The sequence below is a fragment of the Silurus meridionalis genome, chromosome 17 (genome assembly GCF_014805685.1).
Source record: "Silurus meridionalis isolate SWU-2019-XX chromosome 17, ASM1480568v1, whole genome shotgun sequence".
NCBI classification, from domain to species: domain Eukaryota; kingdom Metazoa; phylum Chordata; class Actinopteri; order Siluriformes; family Siluridae; genus Silurus; species Silurus meridionalis.
In genome coordinates, this window is record NC_060900.1 from 29,358,666 (window position 1) to 29,381,165 (window position 22,500).

The window sequence follows — 22,500 nt, forward strand, 5'->3', positions numbered from 1 at the left end:
GTCAATTCAGTAAATTCAATAAACCCTCACTGAGGGCTGAACTCAGTATTCATCATATTCATCAGTAGGTCAGTTTCATTAGAATTACTAAATAATTCAGGTAAATAGTATGTTTAAGAATAAAAAGAGATGTCTGCATTTCAAGAGGGAATGTAATGAAGTAAATTTAAATTGCTTTAATTGTTTTATTAACTCCCTAGCAAAAAGCCCAGTGCCATCCTTACCCCCACACAATCAGCTTTTAAAAAAAAATTCTCTGAGCCCCAGGTACTGAGGGCATGTGAGTGTTAAGTGTCTTGTTCATCCGTAATCAGAAACCTGTAACTGATCCACTAACTGAAGCTCCTCTACACACACAAGAAGTCTGGAAAACAAACTACTATTTAAAAAACTCAGAAAAAGAAAAGCAAGTGGACGTTACAGCCAGGAGCAACTTCACACACATGCTTTCTGCTCAACCTATTTTTTATTTTGTGTAAGTTCATGATGTTTGGTTGATTTGGTTTGGTTTCAAATGTGTAAAATCTAATCTGTTAAAATACCTCCTGTGTGTGTGTGTGTGTGTGTGTGTGTGTGTGTGTGTGTGTGTGTGTGTGTGCGTGCGTGCGTGCGTGTGTTTTTGATTTAAGGCTGATTGGTGCTTATAACAGTCTGACAGACAAACACCTGACTGCATACTTTAACAACACGAGAATACGGAGACATCTGCAGAGAGTTGGACTGGTACATCATCACATATTCACAATATCATATTCCCACCTCAACACATCAGCACATCACCACATGACCACAATGACAATTTACCACATAATCATTACCATATCATTACATCATCACCACATCATCACATTCAATTCAATTCATGTTTATTTGTTTTGCACTTTTAATAATGAACATCATCTCAGAGCAGCTTTACACAGATAATGTGGTGATAAAAATGATGATGTTCTTTATAAGTGTAAGTTTGTCCCTGATGAACAAGTCGGTGGAGACTGTGGTGAAGGAAAAACTCCCTTAAATGCAGAAGGAAGAAACCTTAAGTGGAACCAGACTCAAGACGGAACCTCATCCTCATCTGGGTTCCACCGAATGTCCATTTATTTCAGATAAACGATGTCACGGAGTACAGTCATGGTGATCAGAAGCAAACTGTAGTCCTGAGTCAGTGTAGCAGACTGTTGACTTTAACTACCATCAAAATCCATCCATCCAATCAAAGAGAACACTATCCAGAGGCAGACCAGGACGAAGTGGGAAGATCCGAGTAGGGAAAAGGGACAGGAACAGTGATCACTGGAACCTCAGGAGCATGTTTACCTCGACAGAGAGAGAGAGAGAGAGAGAGAGAGAGAGAGAGAGAGAGAGAGAGAGAGGGTGACAGGAAGAGAAGGATATGGATTATTAAGTCTCCTTTTTGTTGTATGAAAGTTAATGTCACTGTGCAGTTTGGACTCTGGTAAGACTCGCTATGGCAGCATAGCTAAAAGGGAGAACCAGAAGGAAACACAGACATGAGGATCTCTGGGATAAGAGACGACCCACCACACCACCATCAACAAACCCGAGTGAACGTGTGAGAGTGAGGAGACGACAGCATCCAAATATCCCAGTTCACCAAACACTCCATATCCATGATCCCTCCAGATCTGCTCCTTTACCTCACAAACACCTACTGACTAAACACTCCAAATATGTGTTCAGCCTCGACTTGAACACTGAGACTGTGTCTGAGTCCCGAACACTGATTGGAAGGTGGTTCCATAACTGTGGGGTTTATAAGAGAAACATCTGCCCCCTGCTGGAGTCTTCATTATTTGAGGAACCAACAAATAGCCTGCACTTTTTGATCTAAGTAGGCGTGGAGGATCATACTGGTACAGAAGTTCACTCAGATACTGCGCGTGAGAGCGTTAAGTGCTTTATACGTCAGTAGTAGTATTTTATAATCAGTGTGAGATGTAATTGGGAGCAGTGTAGATGATTAAAACAGGGCTGATGTGCTCATATTTTTTAGATATAGTGAGGACTCTTGCTGCTGCATTCTGAACTAACTGAAGCTTATTTCTGCACTTACTCCAACACCCAGACAGTAAAGCGTTACAGTAGTCTAATCTAGATGTTACAAAAGCATCTACTAGTTTTTCTGCATCCTGTAACGACATCATATTTCTAATTTTAGCAATATTTTTAGGGTGAAAGAAGGAGATCCTGGTGATATTATTCACGTGAGACTCAAAGGAAAGACTCGGTTTAATAATCACACCAGGGTCTTTGACTGCTGTACACACTGAGACAGAAACACCATCCAGAGATGCTACGGAATCGGAAAGTTTACTTCTAGCTGCATGTGGTCAAGTAAAAGTACTTCCGTCTGAGTTGAGAAGAAGAAAGTTATCAAGCATCCACTGTCTAATGTCGTTTACACACTCAACATTGTTAAGATGATCTCTCTCATCTGGCTTTGCTGAAATATACAGCTGTGTATCATCAGCATAGCAATGGAAGCAAATACCATGTTTATGTATAATTTCACCCAGAGGCAGCAGATATAAAGAGAAAAGCAGTGGGCCCAAGACCAATCCTTGTGGAACACCAAACTTTACTTCAGAGAGTGTGGACTGAGGTCGAGCAAAACAAGTAAAGAGACAAAACCCTGATCAGAGGCCAATAACAGTCATTTACCACCTTAACTAGCGCCGTCTCTGTGCTATGATGAGGCCGAAATCCTGACTGATACATTTCATAAATGTTCTTCCTCAGTAGATGTGAGCAGAACTGCTGTGCTACAACCTTTTCTAGAATCTTGGAGATAAAGGAGGTTTGATATTGGACTGTAGTTGGACAGCTGACAGGGTGAAGGTCAGGTTTCTTAATTAGGGGGTTGATAACTGCAGTTTGAAGGATTTAGGTACAAAACCAGTGCTAATGGAAAAGTTCATTATTTTAAAACAGGTTCAATTCCCTCTGGAATGATCTGTTTGAGGAAACTTGTAGGTGAGGAAATGAGATGCAGGTTGATGATTTTGATGAGGAAATAAATGAAATGAAGTCGTTCTCTTGAATAGGAGTAAAACTTTGTAATTGATGGTCTGTTATAATGACACTGCTGTCTACAGGGTTATTTATAAAATAGTTTGGATTTATTTTAATCGTCTGGATTTTTTACTTTATTATTAAAAAAGTTAACAGACTGGTCTGTTTTAAGGTGTGTGTATGATCATTATACCACTGTGCTGATTTATTCTCCCTGATCATTTTGGTCATCTAGAGTGTAACGGAACATTAATTCTAATCATTCAGTTGCCCAGTCGAGCTCTGCAGGGTCAGATGGAGATCTAATTAATATCGTAAACTCGCTGGTGTAGCTGACGTGAATGTGTAACACGGTAACCTTCTAAATCTAGAATGAACACAACTGAATAAGATAAGATAAGATAAGATAAGATAAGATAAGATAAGATAAGATAAGATAAGAAAGGATAAACCTTTATCCCACAGTGGGGAAATTTCTTTGTTACAGCAGCATGAAATAAATAAATAAATAAATGCAAGTATATAAGAATAGACGAATATACACATACTATAGTATACAAGTATATACACAACACAATGTATAAATACAAATGAAAAAATAAACACACCTAGGGCATCCAGACTTTCTCCTGCAGAACCTGGACTGCTCACTACTTCTCTCTAGACTCTGGATGCGCTCCTCCAATAATAAGTTCTTCTCTGTCAAAGAGCAAACTAACTTACACTTCTTGCAGATAAAATTGTCACTAACAACAGAGAAAGACTGAATAAACATGTCACACTTCACACACTAAATGAGCTGGATGTGATTACTGTAGTGTGTGTCCGTAGTTTTGATGGGAATGGCCTCCACTCACTGGTTTCAAACCCTCGAACAGGGAAAAAAGCGCTCTTCCAAAAGAAAAAAAAAAAAGCGGAGTCAACGGAAAGTAGAAAATACAGAAAATCAAGCGATAAGAGAAAAAAACAAAACTGTAAAAATGTAAACGTTGATACAAACACAAAATTCCCGGCAAACAAATCGACAACAGGAAGCTACGCCACACGGCTCAACAGCGCCTCCTCTTTTTCACATCACCACATCACCACAATTACACCTCACCACATCACCAAATCACCACAGCACCACACCAGTACTGTAGATTCAAGTCTTTACTGCATAAAAACATCATCTTAACTTTTTACACTCTTACCTTAATCTGTGTGTATTAGATCAGCAGGAGTGGGCGCATCGTGTCGGAGAAGGAGTTCAGGTATAAGATTATACTCAGAGATCAACAGCGACACGTACGGGAATGTCTTGCTCAGGCCATATTCCACAGAGTGCTGGACATGGAGGTGAGGATTTACAGAGTACAGCAAAGGAAAACACAAGATCTGGAGAGAGTGGAATCTGAGGGGTATGCAGTGAGTCTGGGAGATATAATGTGGTGTTGAATAATTGTCTATTTTTTTGTTGTTTGTGATCAGCGCTTGCATCAAACAGAGATCAGGAGAAAACTGGAGGACTTTTCCCGGAGAGAGCAAGTGAATAAAGTCAAGGTGCCTCACATTTATACGTGTGATGTATTGTGTGTGTGTGTGTGTGTGTGTGTGTGTGTGTGTCTGTGTGTGCATAAACATGATTGTGTCATTTTAATGTTCAATCAGTTAAACTGTAACACAATAAAGATGAAAGTTTATTGTTAGGTGGAGCGCTGTAACAGGTATGAGGATGATCAGATCATCATCCTCACGCCACGTCCCCCAACCCGCCTAAGGAGTTCACGAGCTCAGCATTCTGAGCCAGAGAGAGAGGCATCTGATTCCACAGACTCGGTACATAGAACGCCAACATCTCACACACATCCATCTGCACAGAGTCCTGAAAACCTCATGACATTCAGACACACCTCTGCATGAGACAGGCTGTAACTTAGACTTACTGTGTGTACGTGTGTTTGTGTGTGTGTGTGTGTGTGTGTGTGTGTTCATGTTACTGTTGCTCATGTTCAATTCAATTCATTTTTATTTGTATTGAGCTTTTAACAATGAGCATTGTCTCAAATGGGTGCATGGCCAGATTATTCTGTCAGAAAACTCTGAGGTGCAGGTATGACTGGGTGAGTGAAGACCCAAATGCTGGATGTGACAGGGAGTAAGGTAAAAAACATGCTTTAATTGGGCACAGGCAAAAAAAAAGTTCAATAAACAGTCCAAGGTCTGAAACACCAACAAACAGGGCGATGCAGGGAAAGACAAAAACAAAATTAAAAACAGTCTAAAAAATCCAATAGCCAGTAAACTGAGCAATACAGGGCAGAGTAAAACATAAACCAAAAACAGTCCAGAGTTCAAAACAGAAGCAGAGCAGAAAAGGGGTCAGGAACAGAAGCAGGAACAGGAACAGAAACAGGAACAGAATCCAGAGCAGGCAGGGTGGCAAGTATAATCCCAGGAAAAGTCCTAAAAAATCCTAGTAAAAGTAGAGCAAAAGAAAGTTATCAAGCATCTACTGAATAATGTCCTTTACACACTCCTCAACATTGTTAAGCTGATCTCTCTCATCTGGTTTTGATACAATATACAGCTGTGTGTTTTTTTTCATACCATGTTTATGAATAATTTCACCCAGAGGCAGCAGATATAAAGAGAAAATCATTGGGCCTAAGACAGATCCTTGTGGAACACCAAACTTTACCTCAGAGAGTGTGAAGAACTCACCATTTACATCAACAAACTGATAGCGATCAGTCAAATAAGACCTGAGCCAAGAGAGAGCTGTTCCCTTTATTCCAACAATGTTCTAGCAAGCAGGAGATAATGATCGGTGGTGTGAAAAGCTGCACTGAGGTCGAGCAAAACAAGTAAAGAAACAAAACCCTGATCAGAGGCCAATAACAGTCATTTACCACCTTAACTAGCGCCGTCTCTGTGCTATGATGAGGCCGAAATCCTGACTGATACATTTCATAAATGTTCTTCCTCAGTAGATGTGAGCAGAACTGCTGTGCTACAACCTTTTCTAGAATCCTTTTGGAGATAAAGGAGAGGTTTGATATTGGACTGTAACTGTTACTGTAAATGTTACTCTCACTAAAGTTACTGTCCCTCAATGTTTGTGTTATTGTTATTCTTACTTTACCCTTGTTGTTGTTGTTTTTGTTGTAGTTTGGCTCATCTAGGCCAAACACTGCTCCAGAGAAAACTCAGCGTCCGGTTCGACTGAAGCCTCTGAACAGCACCAGCACTCTGACATCTACCAAGAAAAGCTTGTCTCATTCCCACAACCATGCATCAAGGAATAACAGAGAGCAGCCTATCAGCTACATGGTGAGAAAAATATGCTGTTATTTAGTACAGAAAAGAGGAAATGTAATTAGTGATGTTGTGAAACAACGACACTGTGAGGGGAAGTTTATGGAATATTTATGGGAGGAGTCTCCAGTGTTAGCATTTTATAACAGTCAGAGATTTAGCTGTAACAATACTTTCATGACGGAGAAGAAACACAAACACACACAAACAGACACACTGTAACTGTAGTTAATGTTGTGGTGTTGTATTTCTTCACTGTAGTTGGACAGAAATGTGATGAGACACTTGACGCTGAGAGATTTCCCCAACTCTGCCTCTCCGTATCGACTTCCTGTCATTAATAACTTGGTGACCCCTGTACCCCCTCTTAAGAAGAAGGACAATGTGCAAAATGGGACTCTGCGGGGTCGAAGGTTACGACCCACTACGGCTCCCAGTGATGCTCCAGAAAAAAAGGTCAGTGTTTCAGAATCTCCTGGTTTGGTTTGGGCCTCAGACATGTGGCAGCTTGGGTTTAGTATCTATAGTATATAGAGTAAACTAGAGTTTATTTTCAGTTCAGCTTGAATTTGAGCTTTATTAGATTTAAGCTGAGTTTGAGTTAGAACTGTTGTGACTTCCACAACAGGAAGGCACTGTTCAGCGAGTGTGCTCTCAGACTGCGGTAGTAGTAAAGATGGTGTACTTTGGGAAAAGTGTGCGTCTGGCACATGAGCTGAATGAGCTGAAGGACGAGGTGAAGGTTTTCCAGCAGCACTGTGGGGGTGAAAATCTCTGTGTTTATAAAGGAAGACTTAAAGAAGGAGGTGAGTCACTATACACTACACATACACTATAATCTACACACAGACAATATAAACTACACACACTATACACTACACAGATACTGTAAATAACGCACACATACACACACTATAAACTACATACACTATACTGTGCCGTCTTCCAGAGGTTTGAAAACATGGCTTCGTTAAGTGAAGCATAAAAGTCATTCAGTTTAAGAGAGCTGAACTTCTCCTTTAAGACGGAGTCAGACTGAAGATCGATCAGTTCCAATTGCACTCCTTGTGGTGCGGTTTCAGGGTCTTGTGACAGGGGACAGGGGACAGAGGACAGGACACCAGTTAAAAAGTGCAAAGTGACGGCTGATATTGTACTCTTTGAAAATTGCAACAGTTTTTTTTGGCATATTAGGCATACAGCCTTTAATCGGACTTCAGCAAAAAAATATTTTGCTGTCCACTCCGTATTAAACACTCTGCGCTCACTATCCACTTTTCTTTGATAAGCTAATTTTGGCAGAAGGGCTCATAAAAGAAGAAGAGAGTATCACTTATTTTGGGGAAACGTGGGCATTACAGGGGAAAGGTAAATTGAACAAGTACCTACATTAATAGAATTTGGTTACGTTCGGCGGGCCCGATTAATAAACCCAACATAGTTTGCCCATGTCTGCTCTACACAGACACTATAAACTACACACACACACAATATAGACTACACACACTATACACTACACAAATGTTATGTTACACACACACACACACACACACACACACACACACACTATAAACTACACACACACTATAAGCTACACAAACACACACACACTATAAACTACACACACTATACACTACACAGACACTATAAATTACACACACAGACACTATAAACACACACACACACACACACACTATAAACTACACACACACACACACTATAAACTACACACACTATTTACTACACAGATACTATAAATTACACACACACTATAAACTACACAGACACTATAAACTACACACATTATACACTGCACAGATACTATGAATTTCACACAGACACTATAAACTTCACAGACACTATAAACTACACACATACTATAAACTAAACACACTATACACTACACACACTATAAACACACACACACACACACACACACACACACACACACACACACACACACACACACACACACAAGGGAGTGGTAGCTCCAGTGGTTAAGGCACTGGGTTACTGATCGGAAGTTCAGGGGTTTAACCCTGCGCTCTGACCCCAGCTTCTAGACAAGCTTGTCAGGATCTATTGGGCACACCGCGCGCACTTCCGGTTTTGCGGCATGCACTTCCGGTTCCGCGCTGAGCACCTCTGTGTCGGCGGCCATCTTGCCGTTTTTTCCCGCGCCTCCCGGTGTATATAAGGACAATCAAGACTTTAGTTCCGGGCCAGATTATCTTACCGGTTTCCTAGCCCCTGAGATCAGTCTCGCCATCCTGCCTGCTCTGGATCCTGATCCTGATCCTAATCCTGATCCTGATCCTGATCCCTGTCCCTGTTCTTCTCTGCCACCCTAGTTTCCTGGTTTTGGACTTAGGACTGTTTTTGGTTTGTGTTTTGTTCTGCCCTGTATTGCTCTGTTTGCTGGTTTATGGATTTTCTGGACTGTTTTTGGATTCTGTTTTTGCCTTTGCCCCATTACTTAGCCTGATTACCTTTGATGATTAAAGCCTGTTTTTTCTATACCCCTGTGTGCATCCTGCATTTGGGTCCTCCTATCCAGTCACTCTGCACCTACCGCGGCACCCGTGCTCGCTGACAGAGCTGGGATATGCAAAGAACAAATTTGACTGTGCTGTAATGTATATGTGACAAATAAAGGCTATTCTACCCACACACACTATACACTACACAGACACTATAAACTACACACACACTAAACATTACAACGACACTATAAACTACACACACACACCAAACACTACACACAAATTATACACTTTACACACACTATACACTACAGATACTATAAATTACACAAACAATATAAACTACACACACACACTATACAATACACAGATACTATAAATCACACACTCACACACACCATATAAACTACACACATACACACCCACACACACACTATACAGTACACATATACTATAAATCACACACACACACACACACACACACACACACACACACACACACACACACACACACAAACTATAAACTACACATTATACACTGCAAAGATACTATAAATTACACACAGACACTATAAACCACACACACACACACACACACACACACACACACACACACACACACACACACACACACACACAGTGTTGTGCTAGTTACTAAAAAATAGTAACTAGTTACAGTTACTCGTTACTTCATTCAAAAAGTAATGCGTTACTGTTAAAAGTAACTTTTTAGTTACTTTTTTAAAGAACCTTCTTTAATGTTCTCATTAATGCCCTTTTATGCGTTATGTTCTACAAACACTAAACTGACTTAAACACAAAGTCATTTTTAAACACTATTTTATTAAAGTCAGACCAGCACAAACTGAATATATCACAAGGATTTCTGAAGTAAATAACAAAACAAGCTGAATAATATATTCACAATCAAAACCTAAAGTGTTAGGCTACACTTCAGACGAAATTCATTTATTTAAAAAAGTAACAGGTAACGCACTATACGGTAACTAGCGCATTACAGTATTAGGTACTGTCAAAAGTAACTTTGTTACAGTAACACGTTACTGCCCAACACTGCACACACACACACACACACACACACACACACACACACACACACACACACTATCAACTACACACACTAAACACTACACAGACACTATAAACTACACACACATACTATAAACTACACACACACACTATACACTACACAGACACTATAAACTACACACACTAAACACTACACACTATACACTACACACACTAAACAGACACTATAAACTACACACACACACACACACACACACACACACACACACACACACACACACTATAAACTACACACACACTATACACTACACAGACACTTTAAACTACACAGACCCTAAAAACTACACACACACACACACACACACACACACACACACAAGAGAGAGAGAGAGAGAGAGAGAGAAGAGGGTGACGGGAAGAGAAGCATATGGATTATTACGTGTCCTTATTGATGAATGAAAGTTAATGTCACTGTGCAGTTTGGACTCTGGTAAGACCCGCTATGGCAGCATAACTACAAGGGAGAAGCAGAAGGTAACACCAACATGAGGATCTCTGGGATAAGAGACGACACACCACACCACCATCAACAAACCTGAGTGAACGTGTGAGAGTGAGGAGACGACAGCATCCAAATATCCCAGTTCACCAAACCTGCTGTAGTCTTCATTATTTGAGGAACCAACAAATACAGTTACCTCACAAACACCTACTGACTAAGGATTAAAGAAAAGACTCGGGTCAATAAACACACCAAGGTGTTTGACTGCTGTACACACTGAGACAGAAACACCATCCAAAGATGCTACGTAATCGGAAGGTTTGCTTGTAGCTGCATGTGGTCCTAGTAAAAGTACTTCTGTCTTATCTGAGTTGAGCAGAAGAAAGTTATCAAGCATCCACTGTCTAATGTCCTTTACACACTCCTCAACATTGTTAAGCTGATCTCTCTCATTTGGCTTTGCTGAAATATACAGCTGTGTATCATCAGCATAGCAATGGACGCAAATTCCATGTTTATGTAGAATTTCACCCAGAGGCAGCAGATATAAAGAGAAAAGCAGTGGGCCTAAGACAGATCTTTGTGGAAGACGAAACTTTACCTCAGAGAGTGTGGAGAACTCACCATTTACATCAACAAACTGATAGCGATCAGTCAAATAAGACCTGAGCCAGTATAGTCTTTAAACACTACAGAACACTGGAGAGTAACTAACATGAGCACTGGGGTGTGTGATTATGAGTGATGATCTTTCCACAGTCATTATGGTTATAAAACCAGGAGCTATATAAAATAGCTCAACATCTGAGATCATCACAGATCCAACACCAGCTTCTCAATGCCAGAGCCTTCAAACACTCCAGGAGGTCCAGTGTCCAAACTCCACATGAAGTGGATCCAATTGGCACTGGTACGTCTCTAGATGGTTCAGGATGTTTGCAGCATCTACTTCTTTACAGGTCCACAATCTCCATTAGGTGTGACGTGACTGGGACTGGAGCAACCTCAGGATGCCTTGGGATGGGGAGAGAAAGAGAAGCAGTGGAGAGGAATTAGCGTAGCTGCTGTTCATGATATTAACAGCACAAGTTGATAATGTGATGTGATCAGATGTTCTGGACCACAAGGTTATGATGTGATGTGTGTTATGTGTTGAACTCGCTAGAAAGATACATCTTTAATCTGCACTTAAACTGGGAGAGTGTGTCTGAGCCCCGAACACTGTCAGGAAGACTATTCCAAAGTTTAGAAGCTAAATGTGAGAATGTTCTACCAGCTTTAGTGGACTTTGCTATTCTAGGAACTACTAGAAGCCCAGAGTTTTGAGATCTCAGGGAGCGTGATGAATTGTAGTGTGTTACAAGACTGGAGATACATGGAGATAAACCATTTAGTGTTTTGTAAGTAAGTAGCAGTAGTTTGTAGTGGATTTGAAACTTAACAGGTAGCCAGTGTAGGGATGAGAAGATTGGGGTTATATGATCATAATTTCTTGACCTTGTGAGAACTCTGACTGCTGCATTCTGAACTGTAGCTTATTTATTAATGATGCAGGACATCCACCTAGTAATGCATTACATTAGTCTATTCTGGAGGTCATGAACGCATGGACAAGCGTCTTTGCATCAGATATAGACATGTTTCTTAGCGTAGCAATATTTCCAAGGTATTTCCAACATTTCATATTTTTCATATTTTTTATATTCTTTTTTTTTTTTATACCACACCATTCCGCACAAGGACACTTTACACCACACCTTACTGCACACGGACACTCATGGACACTTTACACCACACCAGACCGCACACGGACACTTTATGGACAATCAAAAACCATGCTTAACTTGTTTACTGTTTAACTGCACACTGCCTTCTTTTTCTTGTTATTATATTTTTCTATATTTTGTTATTATATATATTTTTTTTATTCTCCCTTTCACCCCATTTTATTCCCTCATGCCGGACCGTCGTAAAAAGCATTTCACTGCATGTCATACCCTGTATGTATGTGTATGTGACAAATAAAATTTGATTTAATTTGATTTGATTTGATTTGAAGGTGGAAGAAAGACGTTTTTGTAACATGGTTTTTATAATTTTTAAAAGACAAGTTGCTCTAAAATAACTCCCAGGTCTTTTACTGTTGAACTAGTGGTTACAGAACATCTGTCTAAATGCAGGTTGAGATGCTGGAGCTTCTGTGTACTGGTTTTTGGGCCAATAAGCAAAATCTCCGTCTTATCAGAATTTAATGGTAGAAAGTTATGAGTCATCCAGTCTTTTAATTCTTCAACACACTCAGTTATGCGAGTTAATTGAGTGTATCGTCTGGTTTCAATGAGATATATAGCTGGGTATTATCAGCATAACAGTGGAAGCTAATTCCATGCCTTCTAATAATATTTCCTAAGGGAAGCATGTATATTGTGAAAAGCAGGGGTCCTAGAACAGAACCTTGTGGCATGCCATAATTTACTTGCATTAACCTGCATTAACCTCCATTTAAATCTACAAAATGGTAACGATCGGACAGGTAGGATTTAAACCAGCTTAATGCCTGTCCCTGAATACCGATTTAATTCTGTAAGTGATCCAGGAGAAGATCATGATCTATAGTGTTGAATGCAGCACTAAGATCTAGTAAAACTAACAGAGAAATGTAGCCTTGGTCTGAAGCTAAAAACAGGTCATTAGTGATTTTATCTAGAACAGTTTCTGTGCTATGATGGAGACTGAAACCTGACTGAAACTCTGCAAAGATATTGTTCTCTTGTAAGTAGGAACAGAACTGGGCAGAGTTATCTTTTCTAAAATCTTACACATAAATGGGAAATTTGAAATGGGTCTGTAAATTAATAGTGTGTTGGGATCCAAATTAGTTTTTTTTAATGAGAGGTTTAAGAACTGCTAACTTGAGCGGTTTAGGGACGTGACCTAAGACAGTGTGGAGTTAATAATATTTAGAAGAGGCTTACCAGCTGCATGTAACACTTCTTTCAATAGTTTAGTTGGAATGGGATCTAACGTCTCTAGGTTACGGATAGGAGACGCTGTGTCGAAACGCTTTGGGAACGGCCCGTGTTGTTCACGCTCTGAATCATGTGTAAAATCCGGCCAATAGGCAAGTCATGATGTCATCTGCGGGCGACGTTGTGCAAACCAGGAAGCTACAGAACAGCGGAGTAATGGTAGCGGCATTAGCTTCTGATAAAAGTAAAGGTAAGCACTCACTGGGATGCAGGGAGTATGGCTCAAAACGCAGTGTCTTGTTCCTTCAGGGAACAAGGGTTACATCCATAACCTAGAGACGTTCCATTTCAGAAACTCGAGCTGCATCGAGTCCCTGCCTAGAGTGTCTGGGCAACACCAGCGTGCAGGACAGAGGAGCCGGGAGTGGCTCCGATGTCAAGGCTGTAAAACCTGACAAAGGTCAATGGGGTGGGCCAACCCGCAGCATCACATATGTGCCGCAGGGGCACCCCTGCGGACCAGGCCGTAGAGGCCGCCATACTCTGGGTCGAATGAGACTTGACTCTGAATGGAGTAGGAAGACCAGCGGACTCATAACCAACCGAAATCACATCCACTATCCATCTCCTGGTCTGCTTATTGGCAGGAAAACCTTTCCTCTGAAGGCCATATCAGACAAACTGACATCTCCCCATAGCCACAATCCTTAAACCCAATAATGTCAGTGCGCCGCTTTGCCTCGGCAAGAGCGGTACCGAGCCACGAGGGAGAGCACTCTCCTCGAAGATCTCCGGGAGTGGAAAATGCGAATAGCCAAACGGCTACAGCATGGACAATCGTCTCTCTCTCTCTCTCTCTCTCTCTCTAGAGGGTATCGTTTGCATCATCTAGATGAATATTAAAATCACCTACAAGCAGCACTTTATCATTTACATTTACATTTGCGGCATTTAGCAGACGCCCTTATCCAGAGCGACATACAAAAGCGATTTGATTCATTAGCAATGAATAAATCTACACTGGTATGCCAGATTACCAACTTAATATAAATATAACTCTTGAATTCTACAAAGTAAACTTGGAAAGTGCTAATTTAAGTGTTTCAGGAAGAGGTAGGTCTTCAATCGTCGCTTGAAGATAGTCAGGGACTCCGCTGTATGGACATCTAGGGGAAGTTCATTCCACCACCTCGGTGCCAGAACAGAGAAAAGCCTTGAAGTATACTTACCTCTCATTCTGAGAGAAGGTGGTACTAGTGGAGCAGTGCTGGAGGATCTCAGACAGCGTGGCGCAGTGCGAGATGTGATGAGGTCTCTGAGGTAAGATATCGCTGGTCCATTTTTGGCCTTGTAGGCAATCATCAGTGTTTTGAATCTGATATGTGCAGCTACTGGAAGCCAGTGAAGGGAGCGCAGCAGTGGGTGGTGTGGGAGAACTTGGGCAGATTGAACACAAGTCATGTAGCTGTGTTTTGGATCATTTGCAGTGGACGAATAGCGTTCAGGGGAAGACCTGCCAGCAGAGAGTTGCAGTAGTCGAGTCTTGAAATGACAAGAAGCTGAACAAGCACCTGGGCAGCCTGTGTGGACAGAAATGGTCAAATCCTTCGGATGTTGTAGAGAAGAAATCGACAGGAGCGAGCAACATTAGTGACATGTGGGAAGAAGGACAGTTCATTGTCCATAGTTACTCCAAGGTTACGAGCAGTGGCTGTAAGGGAGAGCAGAGAGTCATGAAGTGTTATTTGGAGATCTTGACCTGGAGATTATCAAAATTGATCAAGAGGTGTGAAAGAAAACGAGCAAACTCTTGATCAATTAGGGCCCTGGGGGTCTGTACACGGTGGCCAGAGTGAGAGATAGTAGGGGTTTTCTATGTATGTCTGAAAGTACAACTTTAAGAACGAGCACTTCAAATGATTTAAACCTGAATCCTAATATCTGACAAACATTAAGAAGGCCAATATAAATGGTGGCTACACCACCCCCATGACCAGTCTGATGTTGCTCATGCTTATAAACATATCCTGACAGAGTAGACTCGTTTAGACTCATATAATAATCTTGTTTAATCCAGGTCTCAGTGAGACAGAGTGCATTGAGATTATTATCTGTGATCATCTCATTTACAATGAGTGCTTTGGGTGCAAGTGATCTAATGTTTAAAAGACCAAACTTTAGAGCTTTTTTGTGCTTTTGGATCTGGCATTTTTTAGTTTATTTGCAATAAGATTATTTCTGGATCTTGTGTATTTATTTCTTGGTTTTACCACACGAGGAATAGATACAGTTTCTATAAATTGGACTGTGTGTGTAACTTTTTGGTTTGTTGTATAAATGTCATAGATGTAACTTGCATGATGTTTTACCAGCCAGATGGTGTGACTCATCCTAGAGATGTTGTCTGATAGCACTGCTGCTCCAACTCTGCTGGGGTGCAGGCCATCAGAGCGGAAGAACCTCGGACGCTCCAAAAAAAATTCCAATTATCAACAAAGAGAAGTTTGTGCTCTCGACACCATGACTGTAACCATTTATTTAGTGCAAAAAGTCTACTAAACTTATAATTCCTCGCTGGTAAGTGGGAAGAGGTCCTGACACTATGATCCTCGATGTGGGCAATGTGCTGCGTACCGTCTCCACCAGGATCCTGAAATCCATCTTCAAGATCTCCGTTTGCCTTGGCCTGGTGTCATTCGCTCCGGCATGGAGAACAACAGAAGTTTTTCAAAGTTCTCGTTCAGATTCGCAGGAACCTGCGCAACGACATCGAGAACACGAGCACCAGGAAAACAGCAAGTGTGCACCTTACCTTTGACTCCAGTAGCGTGGAAATGCCGGACGATGGAATCTCCAAGAACTACGGTTCCGTCTCACCGAGAGGGGCGAAGCGGTTCTCAGTTGAGATCTCGAAGGCCGGTGGTGATGGCGGGGGAGATGTGCGCAACCGGGGCTTGGCTCACGTCTTCCACTTCTGCAGCATCCAGGGTCTGTGGTGCACCGGTGCTGGAGTGAACAATACCTGGGCGGGTCGCATTGTAGGTGCGCTGGGCCTGGGCAGGGAGACACGTGGAGTTGAGGTGCTGGGAGCATTAGGTTTAACCAGAGAATTTACATGGGATGAGTAAGCGTGAGCCTGGGATGTTTCAAGCGCCGCTTTCCGCTCTCACAGCTGGGCATGCTTTACATGTAGGTCATGAATCTGTTTCTCCAAAGCCTCCAGCTCCAACTCCACTGTTTGCACCTCAAACGAGTCCTTACCTGTGCTCAAAGGCAGACACACTACTGACATAGTGCTTATAATAGCGAATAGAGTTAAGATAAAGTGTGAGGCAATGAATTTAGTCAACACTAGCGGTAGTCGAGTTAACGAGCTATAGGCACAAGTCAGGTAGACAAAAAACATTTCAGGATTATTTAAGGAGGAAAAAAACTCCCACTGCTACTACAAAGCTGCACTGAGGTCGAGCAAAACAAGACAAAACCCTGATCAGAGTCTAATAACAGTCATTTACCACCTTAACCAGCGCCATCTCTGTGCTATGATGAGGCCAAAATCCTGACTGATACATTTCATTAATGTTATTCCTCAGTAGATGTTTGTAAATGTGAAGTTCAGGTTTCTTAATTAGGGGGTTGATAACTGCAGTTTGAAGGATTTAGGTACAAAACCAGTGCTAATGGAAGAGTTTATTATTTTAAAACAGGTTCAATTACCTCTGGAATGATCTGTTTGAGGAAACTTGTGAGAGATTAAGAATGCAGATAGATGTTCCTCCCTAGTTACCCGATTTGGACTGTTTTTTGGTTTAACGCTATGGGAACGAGTGTCCAATCACGCCACACTGACCAGACCCTGCCAAAGAGTGAGGGCCTCGGCACCAGCACGTGGGACAGAGGAGCCCGGGTGGCTCTGAGGTCGAGGCCATAGAACCTGACAAAGGCCAGCGGGTGGACCAACCCGCAGCGCCACAGACGCCCCGGAGTGACACTCATGTGCACCCGGCCGCAGAGGCCGCCACACTCCGGCGGGCGAGCCGCGGACTCGCAGCCGAACAACTGCACCAACCACCCCAAGGACTCGTCCTGTGGAGATAAGCACCCAGTGCTCGCACTGGACACAGCCGGTCTCGTAACCCCTGGTCGGGGCTATAACAGAGGAGGGCAGAATGCCTGTAACACGACACATCGTGTGGGAGCACCTGGCCCCGTGTAAGAACACTCTGGGCATGCCAGGGGGCAACTCCAGGTGGGACGAGGCAACTGCCAAGTCCCAGACAGGCACTCCAGTCGTGTCCCGGGCCACAGCCTCCGGGCGCCGCGGAGGAAACGTGTCACCAATGGGACCTACCCAGCGAACACGGAAACCCTCAGGGTCGAAGGGGTTAACCCAGCGGCAAACTGTACCTGCAAAACACCAGAACTGAACCGACCGGCAGTCATCTGGGTCCAAGTCATGGTGCTCACACCGTGACGCGAACAGTCGCCATCGTGCGGCATACAACCTCCTCATGGAGGGAGCTCTGGAGTGGAGAGGGGCCTCTACTACCTCGGTAGAGAGAACAGCCGCTACAAACCGTGTCCCCTCAGGGGCCACAGGCTCCACAACACCGGGCAGGGGTGAACCAGGGTTCCGCCCGCCAACCAGGTGCTACCCGGAGGAGACAGACTCCCTACCGGCAAAACTTTCCCAGAACTCCCGAGAGCAGCGCAATCGGGAAAGGCGACAGGCGTAGCCTCGCCAAGACCGCCCCACGGCAGCCACTGTCTCGACAGGGCGTCTGCTCAGGCATCCAACCGTCCCGGTATGTAACCGGCTCTAAATGAGAGGAGTTCGTCCCGGGACCACAAGAGGACCCCCTGCGCCCGTTGCTCGCAAGGGCGAGACCGGAGGTCCCCCCGGTGGACGATGTACGAGACCACCGCAGCATTGTCCGAGCGGACCAACACATAGCGATCTCTAAGGACTGGGAGAAAGAGTTGTAACCCAACAACACTGCCAGCACCTCCCGGCAACCTATGTGCCACAAGAGACGCGGGCCGCTCCACAGACCCTGAGAGGAGTGGCCACTCATGACCGCTCCCCACCCCGTGATGGGCGCCCGTCGTTAGCGTTACGCGACGACAAGGAGTCCCTAAAACGGGGCCTCGGGACAGAACGTAAGGTTCTACCATGCAACCAAGGCTCGTGGGCACACCGTAAGACCTTGATGTGATGACACAGACTCCCTCAGGGGGAGAACCTACTGCCCCGGAGCCACCACTGGAGGGGCCACATGCGGACACTGCCGACATGAGACCCAGCAGCCTCTGGAACTGCCTCACAGTGACCAGGCGGCCTGCCCCTACCCTCCTGACTGCAGTGAGGATGACTACAAACCGGGCGGGAGACAACCGTGCCCGCAACTCGCCGAGTCCCACACCACGCCGAGAAAGTGGCCCTCCGCTGGGAAAGTACACACAACCCGCGCCCCAGTCCGAACCCCAGTACCTTCATGCAGGCGGGAACAGCACCTCAATGCCAAACCGCCAGGTGGTCTAACGAGCCACCATCAACCAATCGTTGATATAATACAGAACGCGGATGCCCTGAAGCCGCAGCGGGGTCAGTGCTGCGTTCACGCACTCTGTGAAGGCACGGGGTGAGGGCGCTAGGCCGCACGGAAGGACCGATATTGGTAAGCTTCGCCCCGAAAGCAACTTCAGGAACCTCCCGTGCGCGGTGAAGGACGGCTGCATGGGAGCATGCAACCTCCAGATCTAGCGATGACAAATCAGTCCTTGACATGACCTGAGACACGACCTCTAAACGAGAAACCTGAACCCGAGCCCCAAAAAGTGAGTGGTTCAAGTAGCAGAGATCCAGAATGGGACGCAACCCACCGTCCTTCTTCGGAACAACGAAGCACGGGCCGTAGCAGCCTGACTCGCAAACTGAGAGGGGAACCACCTCGATGGCCCCTTTCCCCAGGAGTGTGCGCACTCCCTGTTCCAGGACCAGGGCCTGCACGGGTCCCGCCAGGGACCGTGCAGGGCTGGCCCCGACCCACTCAGAGCGGCTGGGCGGTGCTCTGCAGCCGACCACACCCCTGAGAGGTGGCGGAACCCCCTGTCCGCAGCGATCACGCGGGCGGAATACGGGGAGCAAACCGCTGGAGAAGCTGCGCCCTGAACACGACCCGTGGCAGGGCTAACAGACAGTCCTCCTGAACCCAAGCGGCAGGAGCAGCGTACTGCGGCCGTTGAAGCCTCCTGAGGCGGCGGAACCCCGTCCGCAGCGATCATACGGGCGGAATACTGGGAGCAAACCGCTGGAGAAGCTGCGCCTGAACACGACCCGTGGCAGGGCTAACAGACAGTCCTCCTGAACCCAAGCGGCAGGAGCAGCGTACTGCGGCCGTTGAAGCCTCCTGAGAGGCGGCGGAACCCCCCGTCCGCAGCGATCATACGGGCGGAATACTGGGAGCAAACCGCTGGAGAAGCTGCGCCCTGAACACGACCCGTGGCAGGGCCAACAGACAGACATCCTGAACCCGAGCGGCGGGAGCAGCGTGCTGCGGCCGTGAAGCCCCTGAGGCGGCGGATGACACCCATCCGCAACGAACTGTCGAGGAAATAAGGGAGTTAACCGCTAGAGGAGGCAGCGTCCCGAACACCCTGTGGCAGGGCCGACAGACCGGCCTCGGCGGTGCCAGGAGGGACGAGCACCGTAGCATGAGGTGCGCACCGCCTCCAAAATGCAAGCCATCAGGCCTACGCACCATAGCCCGTTCACCAGGCGGGGCGACCTCAGGCCGTCCAGCCCCTCCTCGGGCCTAGAGAGTCGCCAGGGGCCCCTAGGACCGCCCAGCGAGTCGGGTGGCAACACTCTCACCGGGCCATCTCGCTGTGCCTGGGCGTACCAGGCGCGGCTGCCGCTGAGCAGCTCCATCGAGCAGCGAGGCACTACCACTGAAACGCCACCGCGCCTCCTGAACCCGCCAGCAATCACCCTTACCCACAGCGTCACCAGGTCAGGCCAGGAGGGACACCATGACGCCAGAAGGAAGCTCGCATCATCCCCATAGCAGGCCAGCCTGGTATGCCTGCAACACACTCATCGTGGAAGCAACCTGTAGCCTGACCTGCCGCGCAGCGCCACCCACCAGAGCCAAGCGGCGCTCAGAGGCAAACCGATAGCCGTCACAGACGCAACACTCGGGAGAGATAGCTAGCTAGCATCTCCACCACAGCGGCAACGTCCGTAGCCGCGCCACGCAGATCCAATAACATTCGCGCACAGCGAAAGAACATCGGAAAAGCATGCGCGTCCACGGGCCTCCCAGGACCCAGACACCTCGGTGCGCAGATCAGGGGAGGCGCTGAGGCTGTGACACAGTGCAGGAAACGCACAACCAGCTCACTGGCGCGCTGCTCCGCCACACGACCGCCAAGCTAATCCAGCTCGGACCGGCCCGTGCCACGACCACAAGGAGCTCCATATACAGCACAGGCTGTGAGGAGTCCGCAGGCTCGCCAGCATCCACCAGCTCAACCTCCTCGGAGAGAGAGACATGTAATGCTGCGCCGCCCGCACCGGGAGAAGAAGCAGCCGCCAGGCATGCTTCCCCTAATTTCCCGAAATTTCATCCACCTCGGAGGAAGAAATACAGAGCACCGCGTCACACACACCGGGAAAAGAACCGATACCAAACGAGCGCTCTCCCCGGGGAACGGGAGCTCGGCTAGCAGCCGGGAGCGCATAGCCACACGGCTAAAGCTAACAGCCGATACCATCGAGAGCCAAAGCCTCGAGGGAGAGCGCCACCTCGAGAGCGCTCTCTGAAATTCTCCACCTCGGAGGAAGAATACGGAGCACCGCGAACGCACCGGGAAGAACCGTCACCAAACGAGCGCAATCCCGGGGCAGGAGCTCGGCTAGCAGCCGGGAGCGCATAGCCACACGGCTAAATGCTAACAGCCGATACCATCGAGAGCCAAAGCCGCGAGGAAGAGCGCTCACCTCGGAGAGCGCTCCCCGAAAATTCACCCACCTCGGAGGAAGAATACGGAGCACCGCGTCACACGCACCGGAGAATGAACCGCCAAACGAGCGTAATCCCGGGAACGGGAGCTCGCCTCGCAGCCGGGGCGCATAGCCGCACGGCTAAATGCTAACAACCGATACCCTCGAGAGCCGACTAAGCACGCTCTAAGCTAAGCAAACAACACATCGGCTGCGTGTCACCCCGAAATGAATCGGGCAAGCAGGAGACACGCAGACAGAATTTTGCCTGCATATAAGCTCATGACTGCACAGATAACACACTCAAAGCGCTTACCTGAACTAGCAGAAGCTAATGTCGCTACCACCGCACAGCCATCTTGTAGCTTCCTGGTTTACGTGGCGTCGCCTGTCTATGACGCCACGGCTTGCCTATTGGCTAGATTTCACACGTGGTTCAGAGCGTGGTCACGCAGGGCGTTCCCATAGCGTTTCGACGCAGCTCGAGTTCCTGAAGGGGAACTACGGTTCCGTCTCACCGAGAGGGGCGAAGCGGTTCTCAGTTGAGATCTCGAAGGCCGGTGGTGATGGCGGGGAGATGTGCGCAACGGGGCTTGGCTCACGTCTTCCACTTCTGCAGCATCCAGGGTCTGTGGTGCACCGGTGCTGGAGTGAACAATACCTGGGCGGGTCGCATTGTAGGTGCGCTGGGCCTGGGCAGGGAGACACGTGGAGTTGAGGTGCTGGGAGCATTAGGTTTAACCAGAGAATTTACATGGGATGAGTAAGCGTGAGCCTGGGATGTTTCAAGCGCCGCTTTCGCTCTCACAGCTGGGCATGCTTTACATGTAGGTCATGAATCTGTTTCTCCAAAGCCTCCAGCTCCAACTCCACTGTTTGCACCTCAAACGAGTCCTTACCTGTGCTCAAAGGCAGACACACTACTGACATAGTGCTTATAATAGCGAATAGAGTTAAGATAAAGTGTGAGGCAATGAATTTAGTCAACACTAGCGGTAGTCGAGTTAACGAGCTATAGGCACAAGTCAGGTAGACAAAAAACATTTCAGGATTATTTAAGGAGGAAAAAAACTCCCACTGCTACTACAAAAGCTGCACTGAGGTCGAGCAAAACGAGACAAAACCCTGATCAGAGTCTAATAACAGTCATTTACCACCTTA

At 45.9% G+C, this 22,500-nt stretch overlaps 1 protein-coding gene across 4 annotated transcripts in view; it reads left to right on the forward strand.

Moving 5' to 3' along the window:
* erich3 (glutamate-rich 3) overlaps positions 1–22,500 on the forward strand; it is a 49,593-nt gene that overhangs the window by 13,691 nt on the left and 13,402 nt on the right. For 2 of the 4 annotated variants that reach the window (XM_046872289.1, XM_046872288.1), the window contains 7 exons: positions 630–723; positions 4,246–4,371; positions 4,504–4,575; positions 4,723–4,851; positions 6,184–6,345; positions 6,592–6,786; positions 6,959–7,136. In XM_046872289.1, the coding sequence (XP_046728245.1) occupies positions 630–723; positions 4,246–4,371; positions 4,504–4,575; positions 4,723–4,851; positions 6,184–6,345; positions 6,592–6,786; positions 6,959–7,136 (956 nt within the window). The remainder of the gene's footprint in view (positions 1–629; positions 724–4,245; positions 4,372–4,503; positions 4,576–4,722; positions 4,852–6,183; positions 6,346–6,591; positions 6,787–6,958; positions 7,137–22,500) is intronic. The other 2 variants (XM_046872290.1, XM_046872291.1) reach the window with 2 other exon arrangements.